At 36.9% G+C, this 13,059-nt stretch overlaps 2 protein-coding genes across 2 annotated transcripts; both read left to right on the top strand.

Moving 5' to 3' along the window:
• Positions 1–8,405: 8,405 nt before the first annotated feature.
• Positions 8,406–9,886, top strand: LOC134257652 (uncharacterized protein K02A2.6-like). Its single transcript, XM_062740249.1, has 3 exons — positions 8,406–8,477; positions 8,810–9,007; positions 9,179–9,886. The coding sequence occupies exons 1-3, from the start codon at positions 8,406–8,408 to the stop codon at positions 9,884–9,886; spliced, it is 978 nt and encodes a 325-aa protein (XP_062596233.1).
• A 1,203-nt stretch (positions 9,887–11,089) lies between these two features.
• Positions 11,090–11,590, top strand: LOC134257653 (uncharacterized protein K02A2.6-like). Its single transcript, XM_062740251.1, has one exon. It carries the CDS (start codon positions 11,090–11,092, stop codon positions 11,588–11,590), a length of 501 nt encoding a protein of 166 aa, XP_062596235.1.
• The last annotated feature ends 1,469 nt before the right edge of the window (positions 11,591–13,059 follow it).

Raw genomic sequence — 13,059 nt, forward strand, 5'->3', positions numbered from 1 at the left:
CATCCGCTGTCCAATTTGCCACCTTTTCGCCATTTTACTTGTACATATAGAAATAACAGAAAATTTATTTATTACTATTGTTTATTGTTGTTATGATTTTCTTACCATAAAAATCTGAAGAGTTCCACAGCCAGTGGTAAGAATCCTTGGAAAAGAACGCGCGCGTCAAAGCGCGTCTTAACGATTTAAGAAATTTCTTAAGTGAGAATTTTCTCAAGTCTGTTTATGGTCTCGTTTTTTGAGAAACCAGCTGAGGAAATTCTTAAATTTTGAGAACTTTTTTGTCTGAGAATTTTTTGTGTTTATGGTCCAAACCAAACTTATAAAACATAACTTGAACCTCATGCTTTTTTTTCCGATTTGATGACGCCCTTTCCCGGGTTTTGGAGATATTGTCGATTTTATATTTTTGAAGGGTCATGTTGTCTCCAGACTTTCTCAAAATGGCTTAAATAGAAACATGAAACTTTCAGGTTGATAGACCAAAGTCTATAGATATGTATAACGTGTTTCATTTTTATCGGAAGTGCCGCACTGGGGCGCTGCTATGGCCCGAATATAGTCGTATCGCGAATTTAAAATTTTTTAACACCTTTCCTACGATATCTTTTTACCTGGTAACATTTTGTTAAAACATATAGAATAAAAGAATTTAGAATTCCAAGATCTTTCAAATATATTTGCAAAAGGGACTGGCCCCAAAATGAGGGGCCTAGGGGGGCCAAAATTTTTTTCTTTATATCTAAAAAAGTATTGAGAATTTGTAATACGTCAAAAAGCAAACTTTTTCAAAATTGCTCATCACCGCTGTCGTAAAATCGCCCGGGTCGTCACTTCCGGCCAAACCGGAAGTAGTCGGAAAACGCGTATTTTTGCCGTTCTTGACATTTTTTTGGATAACATATGTCTCTGGGAGCATAAAAATTAATTTTTGTCCGTCAGCGTCACTTCCGGTCAAACCGGAAGTAGCCAAAAATAGCTAATTTTGAAGGTTTTTGATGCAAAATTAAAAAAACCACTGGAGACGACATAGCTCATTGCTTTCTTTTTTGATGCCACTTCCGGCCTTCCGGTCAAAACCGGACGGAAGACCTACTCTTTGCTTTGCAACGAGTTTTGCTCTAGTTATTATTATTGTTTTTTTTTCTTACCGATTTTGTGCCGCGATTTCTCGAAAACGGCTCGATGGATTCCTATGAAACTTTCAAGACTTATGTAACATCACTTGAACCTTATGCGTTTTTTTCTGTTTTGATGACGTCAATTCCGGTCCGGAGTTATCAGCACTTTAATGATTTTTTAAGGGTCAGTTTGCCCCAATTTTCCTAAACGACTTTAGATAGACACGTGATACTTTCAGATCTAGTAGACCTATGTCTGTAGATTTGTGGAATGTATTTTATTTTTACCGGAAGTGCTGCACGTCGGCGTCGGTATGGCCCGAAAATAGGCCTATCGCGAATTTCAAAATTTTTAGCACTTTTTCTACGATATCTTTTTACCTGGAAATATTCTGTTAAAACATATAGAACAAAAGAAGTGTAGAATTTTAAGTTCTTCCAAATGATATCTCGGAAAAAGGGCTGGCCCCAAAAATTAGGGTTCGGGGCCGAAAATTTTTCCTTTATATCTCAAAAAGCATTGAGAATTTGTAATACTTCCATGAAGCAAAGTTTTTCAAAATGTCAAGCTTAATCTAAGGGAGTGTCAAAATGCCCGTGACGCTTTCCCGGGCCAAACCGGAAATAGTCGAAAACGCGATTTTTACCGTTCTTGAAAATTTTTTGGGTAACATCTGTCACTGGGAGCATAAAAATTAATTTTATATCAGTCTCAACACTTCCGGTCACACCGGAAGTAGCATAAATTTCCCGGAAACAGGAGGAAGCCTATGTTGCTTTGCAACGAGCTTTGTCTTTCTTATTTTTTTTTTTCTTACCGATTTTGTGCACGCGATTTCTCAAAAACGGTTGGTTATTTTTTTATGAAACTTTAGGTCTGATAGAACATAAAAAAAACTTGATGCATTTTTTTTCATTTTGATGACGTCACTTCCGGTTCGAAGATTTTTGAAATTTTTGTGATTTTTAAGGTCATTTTTGTCCGTCGCTCTTCTTAAAATTCGCTCATCACAGGAAGATGAAACCTTTTCTGGAAGATAAGAACAAATGTAGATTTGCATTGTGTTGTTAACTTTCACCGGAAGTACTGCACGTTAACGCTCGGCATGGTCTGAAAAAAAGTCATATTGAGCGTTTCAAAATTTCTTACACTTTTTCTATGAAATCGTTTTACTTGTAAATATTTTGTTAAAACATATAGAACAAAAATTGTGAAGAATTCTGAGATCTTTCAAATGATATCTCAAAAAAAGGGCTGACCCCAAAATTGGGGATCTAGAGGGGCCAAAATTTTTTACTTTATATCTCGAAAAGTTTTGAGAATTTGAATACTTCAAAGAAGCAAAATTGTTCAAAATGACAAGCTTAATCTATTTGACTCGTCAAAATACGTCCGGTGTCATCACTTCCCCCCCCGGAAGTAGACAAAAACGCGTATTTTTGCCTTTCGTCAAGTTTTTGGGTAACATATGTCTCTGGGAGCATAAAAATTAATTTTTCCGTCGTCGTCACTTCCGGTCAAACCGGAAGTAGCAAATATTGCTTATTTTTGCATTAATTTACATAGCTTTAGAGGATTCAAACCATTTTTTGGCGTTATTTCTCATTTTTGTTGAAAATGAAAGCTACTTCCGGTCAAACAGGACGGAAGACCTACTCGTTGCTTTGCAACGAGCTTTGTCTAGTTATTATTAAGGTCTTCCGTTTCAGCGGAAGACCTTCTTTTTTATTCTTAAGTTTCTTTTTCACTTTTATTATTATTATTATTATTTTTTTTTTTCTTACCGATTTTGTGCACGCATTTCTCGAAAACGGCTCGATGGATTTCAACAAAATTTTCAGGACTTATGTAACATTACTTGAACCTTATGCATTTTTTTCTTTTTTGATGACGTCACTTCCGGTTTGGAAATATTGCCATTTTATAAATTTTTAAAAGGGTAGGTTGTCTCCAGACTTTCTAATAATGGCTCTAGATAAAACATGAAACTTTCAGGTATGATAGCCAAAGTCTATAGATATGCGTAACGTCTTTCGTTTTTACTGGAAGTGCAGTACGTTGGCGCTGGCTATGGCTCGAAAAATGACAAGTGGCACATTTAAAAATTTTTATACCCCTTTTTCTACGATATCTTTTTACCTGTAAACATTTTGTTAAAACATATAAAACAAAAGAAGTGAAAAATTTAACGATCTTTCCAATGATAGCTTAAAAAAAGGGCTGGTCCCTAAATTTAAGGGCCTAGAGGGGCCGAAAGTTTTTTTACATAAGTCAAAAAGTATTAAGAATTTGTAAGAGGTCAAAAAACAAAGTTGTTCAAAATTTCAAGCTTAATCTACTAGCGTGTCAAAATACGTCCAGCGCCCACTTCCGGCCAAACCGGAAGTAGTCGGAAAACCGTTTTTTCCCGTTCTTGACATGTTTTGTGGTTACATATGTCTCGGGAAGCAAAAAAAGAATTTTTCCGTCCGTCGTCGTCACTTCCGGTAAACCGGAAGTAGCAAAAAATGGCTTATTTTGAAAGTTTTGGTGCAAAATTGAAATCATTAAGTCACTGGAGATTTTTAAAGTCCTTCTTTCTTTTGTTGTGTCACTTCCGGCATTTCCGGTCAAAACCGGACGGAAGACCTACTCGTTGCTTTGCAACAGTTTTGTCTTTATTATTTTTTTTTTTCTTACCGATTTTGTGCATGCGATTTCTCAAAACGGCTCCATGGATTTCAACAAACTTTAGGACTTATGTAACATTCTTAACCTCATGCATTTTTTTCCGTTTTGATGACGTCACTTCCGGTTTGGAAATATTGCCTTTTTTAGAATTTTAAAGGGTCAGGTTGTCCCCAATTTTCCAATAATGGCTTAGATAGAAACATGAAACTTTAGGTATGATAGAGCAAAGTCTAAAATGCGTAACGTCTTTCGTTTTTACGGGAATCAGTAGTGGGCCCTGGCTATGGCTCGGAAAATGACATATCGCAAATTTCAAAATTTTTAACACCTTTTCTACGATATCTTTTTAACTGAAAACATTTTGTTTAAACATATATAACAAAATAAGTGTAAAATTTCAAGATCTTTCAAATGATATCTTAAAAAGGGTCCCATAAATTTAAGGGCCTAGAGGGGCCAAATTTTTTTCTTTCATAAGTAAAAAAGTATTAAGAATTTGAAAGAGGTCAAAGAAGCAAAGTTGTTCAAAATGTCAAGCTTTATCTACTGGCATCGTCAAAATACGTCCGGCGTCGTCACTTCCGGCCAAACCGGAAGTAGTCGGAAAACGCGTTTTTTTTTGCCGTTCTTACAAGTTATGTGGTTACATATGTCTCTGGAACATAAAACGTAATTTTTCCGCCCGTCGTCGTCACTTCCGGTCAAACCAGAAGTAGCAAAAAATGGCTTATTTTGAAGGTTTTGATGCAAAAATGAAATTATAAAGTCACTGGAATTTTTTAGCTCATTGCTTTCTTTTGTTCTGTCACTTCCGGCACTTCCGGTCAAAACCGGACGGAAGTTGTTGCTTTGCAACGAGCTTTGTCTAGTTATTATTTTATTTTTTTCCCGCTCGATTTTTGACAGGCGATTTCTCAAAGACCTTTGGACTATTTTTATGAAGCTTTCAGGTTAGAACCTTGTTTTAAACCTTTTTAACCTGTTTTCAATTTTTTGATGCATGCCTTTAATTGTAGTTATTGCCCTTTAATTGATAATTTTTAGTCTCGTTTCCACTAAAAATCTCAAGAAGAGTAAATATTTACACGAAAGTTGGAGAACTTGTAGCCAATACATTGTGATGTCAGAACGATAAAATTATAAGCTGATTTCCTAAAGTTTGGAAGCTATAAAACGGCAAATTTTAGTAATTTTTTTTTTTTAATTTTTGCTACTTTTTGTGTAATAACTTTTAAACCGAGAATAATTTGGTTAGAAAAAATAACAAAAGTTGTGGGGAATTACGGGGCTTTATATTTATTAATGAAAAGGGGCTGGCCCCTATAATTAGGGGTTAAAGCCATACACGCTTTTTTCTGATAGCTAAAAATATTGGTATATTATGAAAAAGTTTGACTGAAATAATTTCAATTTTTAAAAAACTTTAATTTTTATATAAAAAGAAATAAACTTCCAGCTATATTTAATTGATTATTTTATAAAACAAGTACATGTATTTAGAAACCCTTTCAGGAACAAGTTGTACCATAGCCGCCAAGCCTTTACTGCATACATGTGCACATTTTTTGTTGATGCATCTAAAAGATATAGTTTTGATTCGGTGTTTCTTTGTTTTCTTTTTATTCAAATAATTTTAAAATGTGATGATGTACACAACAATAATTAGTCCTAGTTTAGAGGATTTTTTGCGCTTGTTTGTAAACAACGCGCGGCATTGTGGGAAATAGGAAGGTACTAAAAAGGATGTACTAAACACTGATTTGACCTGATTCAAATTTGTCTGTAAAAATTTTAAAAAATTGAATTTTTGTATAGCATATGCCTCGAAGTCATAAAGTCTGTACATAAGTAATTTAAAATACTCAATATTACCATTTAATTAAAAATTAAAACGTAGATAAATATCAGGTCTCTAGTATATCCCGTTTTTATGTCCCCTTCGAGTACGTGGACACATGTTTGCCATGGTTTACAAACTGAAAATAGAATGATTTGTGAAGTTGAACATTTTTTCACAAAGAATCCGTTTGTAGACATGTACACTCATTTAATCTGCAGATACGAAGTACTTTGTCACTTCTCTGGAACATTATTCTAAGCAAATTATCCCGATTCATATATTCTAAGAATCTTGTGTGAATTGTTTACGAGGAAATTCTGACTGTCACATTAACAAAGGTAACACTCTTGACTCTGCTTCGGATTCCCCCGTGATAATTGTATGAGTGATGAAAGAGCTGACGGCGACATTTTAATGTATATTGGCTTGGACCATTGGAATGAAGGTTAGAATATTTTTATTACTTAAAATTTACACTACTGATTACATGACAGTGACATACATTATGTTATTAGAAATACACAGACACACCGATATATTATCTGTTTTACAGTTCAGACGCTCTTTTTACCTTGTAAATCCCCACAGCTTTATATTTTATTTTTTTTAAATTTGAGGATGAATTTCAACAGTCCTACTATCTATCATAGTGATCAACTCATAATTCAAACTGCACGTAATGTTACAGAATATATTCAACTAATTTAATTGACAGTGTGACTGTAAGGGTAAGGGCAGATACTTATTTAGTTTTTAAATTTTGATTGTGCTTGTCAAGCCGCATTTGACATTTTGGTATCCATGCTCAGTGTTCACACTGAGAGTTTATTCAAATGTTTAATTCGAAGAATTCACTGCTCATTAAATTACTTCCCATTAGCTAATGGAACATGAGTAAGGATAGCTAATTCAAATTAAATAGAAATGAATTTTGAATGTAGCTTAAAAATGTTAAAAAAGCTAAGCACCGTGGGTCCAAAGTACACTGGGAAAAATTGTGTGGAGCAATGTGCAAGTCACAATCTTCTTTTGCCAAGGTCTTATATAAGAGCTCCATCATGGGCAGGAATTTGTGCTGCTGTCTGGACTCGCTATAAATAGATGTTCTCAAAAAGTCTTAAATTTTTTAATATCATACTTTATGACAAAAAAGGACAAATATTGCTCAGTTAAATTGCAAAAGAAATTTTTTAAAAAAATTGTAATAATAGAAAGTTTGTTTTTTTGTTTGATAAGACTGCTGTAATGGTTTAATGTTTGTTTATTTGCCTTTAAATCATACATTTTTCAGTCATTTCATGGTGCCACCACTTGGGATGGATTAGCTGCAAATATAGACTTCAGTACTCAGCACTTATTGCCTTTAAGAAGTATGAGATCCATTTTGTGCTAACACCTACCGTGACACAGAATCTTGGTTTATGCAGTCTCATAGGATAACCTGTCTAAAGCATCAAATTTAGCAATGGGATTGGAACCTGCGACGTAAGGTTAGCTTCTTTTTATACTTTGATTTATAATATTTATTTGAGAATTTCATCATTCACATACTTAGAGATGTTGTATATATTGTTGAATAGCATCAATTTAGACCTTTACGTAGCTAAGTAAACATGTACTGTAGGTTTTTAAGGTCTCATTTATTTTATATGTCAGATGCATGTTAAGGAACATTACTGCATAAATTTTTTGTCTTAAATTTGAAGCTCTTTCTAATTAGAGATATGTTAGGTTAAACCTCTTCAAATTGGGTAACCTTTTTTTAAACTAGCAATGTGAGTGTGTTGTGTGAACTTGTGTTAGCGAGACAGTGTGTTGTATGAATTTGTGTTAGCAAGGCAGTGTGTTTTGTGAAATTAATTGTGTTAGCCTGACGTGGGTTGTGTGAATTCTTGTTAGCTTGACGATGTGTTGCGTAAACCGGTTTTTCGGGACAGCGTGTTGTGTGAAATCGTGTATAGAGTGTAAGTGTGACAGTGTGTTGTGTAAACTCGTGTTAGCTAGACAGAGTGTTGATTGAACTCGAATTAGCGAGACTTCGTGTTGTGTAAACTCGTGTTAGTGAGACTGCGTGTTGTGTAAACTCATGTTAGCGAGACTGCGTGTTGTGTAAACTCATGTTAGCGAGACAGCGTTGTAACATATGATTACTTGATATGTTTATTTGATCGGGTTCGTTATACAAATTATCTATTAATAAACTTGTTGATGGAACACATGTGTTATCCCTAGCAGTTCAGGTTTCGGGCATACAGGCGGACATTACATGGTGTCAGAAGTACTAGCTGTGTCAGGGCAGTCATTCAGAACATTCCGTTTCAGTTTATTGCCGTTTCCGAGAGAAACAGCTATTCGCATTCTCCAAAAACCTGGATATATCAGGTCAGTGAATGTGAAATTTCAAGATGGCCGCCGCTGCACAGTTCGACCCGCCAAATTTAGACTGGGAAGCACCAGACATGTATCAGGAATTCTGTCGCTTTAAACAGCACGTACAGTTTGTGTTCAAAGGACCACTTACATCTGCTAAGGACAAAGATCGAGCAGGATGGCTGGGAATCTGGGTCGGTAAACAAGGACGTGAAGTGTACAAGACATTTGAGTGGGACTCTGGAAGACTGAAGAGGACAAACCCAACAAAATTCTCTCAGAATTCGAGGCATACGTTAGCCCAAGGAAAAATAAACGAGCAGCCCGATTTAAGGTGAAACAGAGAAAACAAGGTGAAAGTGAGCCATTTGATAACTTTGTTAAAGACTTAAAGCTAATCATTATGGACTGTGAATACACAAACCCCGATGATCTCCTGATAGACGCTATAATAGCAGGAATCAGACATGTGAAGGTACAAGAGAGACCTTACACTCGCAAAAGCTCTCAGCATTGGTCGTCAGTATGAAAACTCACAGAAACAGCTTAAACTCATTCGATGAAGTTAGGATCAGACAGTAACTCATCAGGTTTCACAAATACATGCCGCACATAAAAAGGTGTATCAGCACAAACCTCGTCACAAAACAAAGAGACACAAGAAAATAGCCTTACGTACCCAAAGCCAAAAGTGAGAAGTGTATTAGATGTGGGCTTGACCCTACAGAAGACCACGCAAAATCAGGTCAGTGTCCGTCAATCGGACCAACGTGCAAATATTGTCATATAAGAAGGACCATTGGATAGCCGCATGAAACCAGTTCTTTAGATGAAGGAGTACTTCACATATACAGTGCACAAGATGACAGTTCTGTGGCTAATGACAAATGGGTAGTCAAAGCAACCATCAACAAGCCTGTGAAATTCAGAAAAGACACCGGGGAAAAGTCTTCAATTATCGTGAAATCAGTGTTCGACTTGGATCTCACGCACAGACTCGCAAGAGTACAAAATTTCTCAAATCTTACACTAATCATAGGATCCGTCCCTTATACAGTGTTGACCTTCCAATCAAACATAAGGGAAGCAGGTGAATGCGCAGTTCGAAATCGTAGAGTTGGAACAAGAAAACATTATCAGTGGTGATGTCGCAGAAAAATTAAATCTGATTGAAAGGATACAGAAACTGGATACGGGGATCGATTATCAACCAATGTTCAAATGTTCAAAGATTTTCCTGAGCTCATTAAAACTTCAGGAACCCTGCCTGGAGAACACAACATTGAAATAGATCCAGATGCCGAAGAAGTTATTCATGCACCCCGTAGACAGCCAGCATCACTGAAACCAAAGATCATAGATAAGCTTAAGGAAATGGAACAGAATGACTACATTACAAAAGTAAATACTCCAACTGAATGGGTCAGTTCGATGGTCGTTTCTCTGAGGAACGATAAGATTCGCATCTGTTTGGACCAGTCCGACCTGAACAAAGTCGTCAAGAGAGCTCATCACCCCATGAAAACAGTCGAGGATATTGTTTCAAATATACCAAATGCACGTGTTTTCTCCAAGGTAGACGCAAAGTCAGGATTCCTCCAAATTAAGCTGAATGAGAAATTTTCATACCTAACAACCTTCATTACTCCAATAGGAAGGTACAGATGTTTTTGTCTTCCATTTGGCATTAAATTCATTCCTGAAATCTTTCAGCATATCATGGATCAGATGCTCGAAGGGATAGATGGTGCAGCAGCAGTGATGGATGACATACTTATTGGAGGAAGAGATGTAGAACAGCATGACCAGATATTCAGAAAGGTCACTGAGAGAGCTTCACAGTATAATCTGAAGCTTAACTATGACAAATGCGAAATCAGATAGCCGCAGGTCTCATATATAGGACACTTGATTACAGTGAATGGCATTAGGCCAGACCCAAACAAAGTCCGAGCTCTAGTTGACATGCCAAGGCCAAAGGATAAGGGAGGAGTGAGACGCTTCCTAGGACTGGTTCAGTATTTGGCCAAATTTATACCAAACTTAAGTCAAGTCGATGCATTACTACGAGTTCTTGTGAAAGCAGAAACACAATTCGCGTGGAATCACGAGCAGGAAAACTGTTTCAGGGAACTTAAAAGACTCTGTAGTAGACAACCTGTGCTTGCGTTTTACGATGTAAACAAGCCAGTGGAGATTCAATGTGACGCATCTAAGGATGGACTCGGTGCAGTTCTAATCCAAGCAGGACGCCCTGTCGCATACTCATCTCGCTCGCTCACAGACACAGAGAAGCGCTATGCGCAAATAGAAAAGGAAATGCTGTCCATTGTTCATGCAGCAACAAAATTCCATTGTTATATCTTTGGAAAAGAAACCATTGTCTACAATGACCATAAACCACTGGAAATGATCTTTCAAAAGCCACTAGTTTCCGCACCCATGAGGTTGCAGAAAATGCTGCTGAGGCTTCAGTGGTACAACCTAAAAGTCCGTTACCGCAAAGGAAAGGATATGACAGTCGCAGATGCTCTTTCCAGAGAGTACCTACCTGAAGCTGATCCGGAGATGGAGACTCTAGAAAACATCAATATGTTCGATATGTTAGACGTCACTCCAGATCGCTATTTGGACATAGCCCAACGTACCAAATTAGAATTGTCAGACCTATGTAGCATAATAGTACAAGGATGGCCAGACATCAAATCCGAAACACCTCTTAGCGTCAGAGAGTATTGGGATTCTAGAGATCTCTTATCAGTCACAGATGGCATAGTCTACAAGGGATGGAGGATCGTTATACCAAGTTTACAAAGCTACATGCTGAAAGTGATTAATGAGTTACATTTAGGAATTGTCAAGTGCAAACAGAGGTCATGTATTGGCCCGCAATGAATACAGCCATTGAAGAGGAAGTCAGGAACTGTTCAAAATGAGCCACGTACCAAAACAAACAGAGTCGTGAACCACTTAAGCCAGCATATGCACCTGAGATTCCTTATGGGGAAGTTGGATGTTATTTGTTCGACTTTCAACAGAAGACGTACCTTATGATAGTCCACAACAAAATCAGCAGTCGTCAATGCCATGAAAGCCACATCTAGTTGTCACGGGATTCCAATGAAATTGCGATCAGACAATGGGCTTCAATTTAATTCACGAGAATTCCATTTGTTTTGCAACTTATACGGAATACAACACACCACATCAAGTCCGCATTTTCAAAGTTTTAATGGAGAAGCAGAAAGAGCAATACAGACAGTCAAGAAACTGTGGAGAAAGTCAGATGATAGATATCTCAGCTTGTTAAACTACCGAACAACACCGCTGGAGTCAGTCAACCTATCACCAGCACAACTCTTAATGGGCCGTAGACCACGGAACAACTTACCAACCCGAACAGAGCTACTCAAGTCCAGAAACGCAGGACCAAATCTAAGTCAGCAAATGAAAGATATCAAGGAGAAGCAGAAGTTCTATTATGATAGGAGACATGTGAAAGAATTACCGCGCTTAGATATCGGTGATCAAGTAAGAGTTGCACCCCAGAAACCTCGAACACCAAGGAGTGGAAACCAGCAACAGTAGTTGAACAACACAAACAGCCGAGATCCTACATCGTTGAGTTTAACAACAATCAGAGGCTCCGACGCAACAGGAAACATCTCAGACGAACAAATCCGAATGCTTACCGTGTGCCAGAAATGGAACCAGAACCGGACACAGAAAGTGATTCCGAGATTGATACGCACGAACCTCCAAACACAGTGAGCAAACATTCTTCGAAAGGTGTTGTACTTGCAAACTCACCTAAACCTGTCGTTACTTCATCTGGTCGTGTTGCGAGGAAACCGAACCGACTAAACCTCTGAATTCCTATTCATTGACATTTGTGAACTCAGTAATTAGTTTATCATATGGAATTGATTGCTTTAATTATTTCAGAAATTGTCTTATTGAACGTTGCTAATTAACAGAATTTCTAATTGATGAGTCACTTTAACTTTCATTTCATTTATTCATTTGAATTGAATTTTAATTTCATATTGTATTAATCTTTCTAAAGAAAGGGAGATGTAACATATGATTACTTGATATGTTTATTTGATCGGGTTCGTTATACAAATTATCTATTAATAAACTTGTTGATGGAACACATGTGTTATCCCTAGCAGTTCAGGTTTCGGGCATACAGGCGGACATTACAAGCGTGTTGTGTGAACTCTTATTAATGAGACAGCATGTTGTGTGAATTCGTGTTAGCGTGACAGTGTGTTGTGTGAACTTGTTATCCTGAAAATTTGTCGTGTGAACTGGTGTTAGACAGATAGTGTGTTGTGTGAACTCTTGTTAGCGAGATTGCATATTGTGTGAACTCGTGTTAGCCAGACTGCGTGTTATGTGAACTCGTGTTAGCGATATTGCATGTTTTTGAATTTGTGTTAGCGTGACAGTGTGTTGTGTGAACTCGTGTTAGCCTGACAGTGTGTTGTGTGAAATGGTATTAGGATGACAGTGTGTTGTGTGAAATGGTATTAGGATGACAGTGTGTTATCGCAACAGCGTTTGATGCGAACTTGTGTTAGTGAATAGTGAGACAGCCTGTTTTGTGAATTCGTGTTAGCGTGACAGTGTGTTGTGTGAACTCGTGTTAGCCTGACAGTGTGTTGTGTGAAATGGTATTAGAATGACAGTGTGATGTGTGAAATAGTATGAGGATGACAGTGTGTTATCGCAACAGCATTTGGTGCGAACTTGTGTTAGTGAATAGGGCCATCCTTAAAAAATTGTTTGTTTGGAATTGCCGCCTGAAGGTTTTCAATCAGAGGAGGGAGGGAGGGAAATTATTTTTTTTTTAAATTTAAGAAAAATTTTAATTTGTTTTAAAAATCTCAGTAAACAGTAAATTCATTTTCTGACTTTAAACAAAAATATCTACAATCAACAAAAAAAAAAACCCTTAATTTTACATAGATCTTTACACTATATTTCAGTGTTTTGTATGGTGATGTATAAATTTAAAGGGCAAAAAATTGATTAAATAAAAAAAAAATCAT

The sequence above is a fragment of the Saccostrea cucullata genome, unplaced genomic scaffold (assembly GCF_032062105.1).
Source record: "Saccostrea cucullata isolate Sc308-1 unplaced genomic scaffold, CSIRO_AGI_Scuc_v1 ctg15863, whole genome shotgun sequence".
NCBI classification, from domain to species: Eukaryota; Metazoa; Mollusca; class Bivalvia; order Ostreida; family Ostreidae; genus Saccostrea; species Saccostrea cuccullata.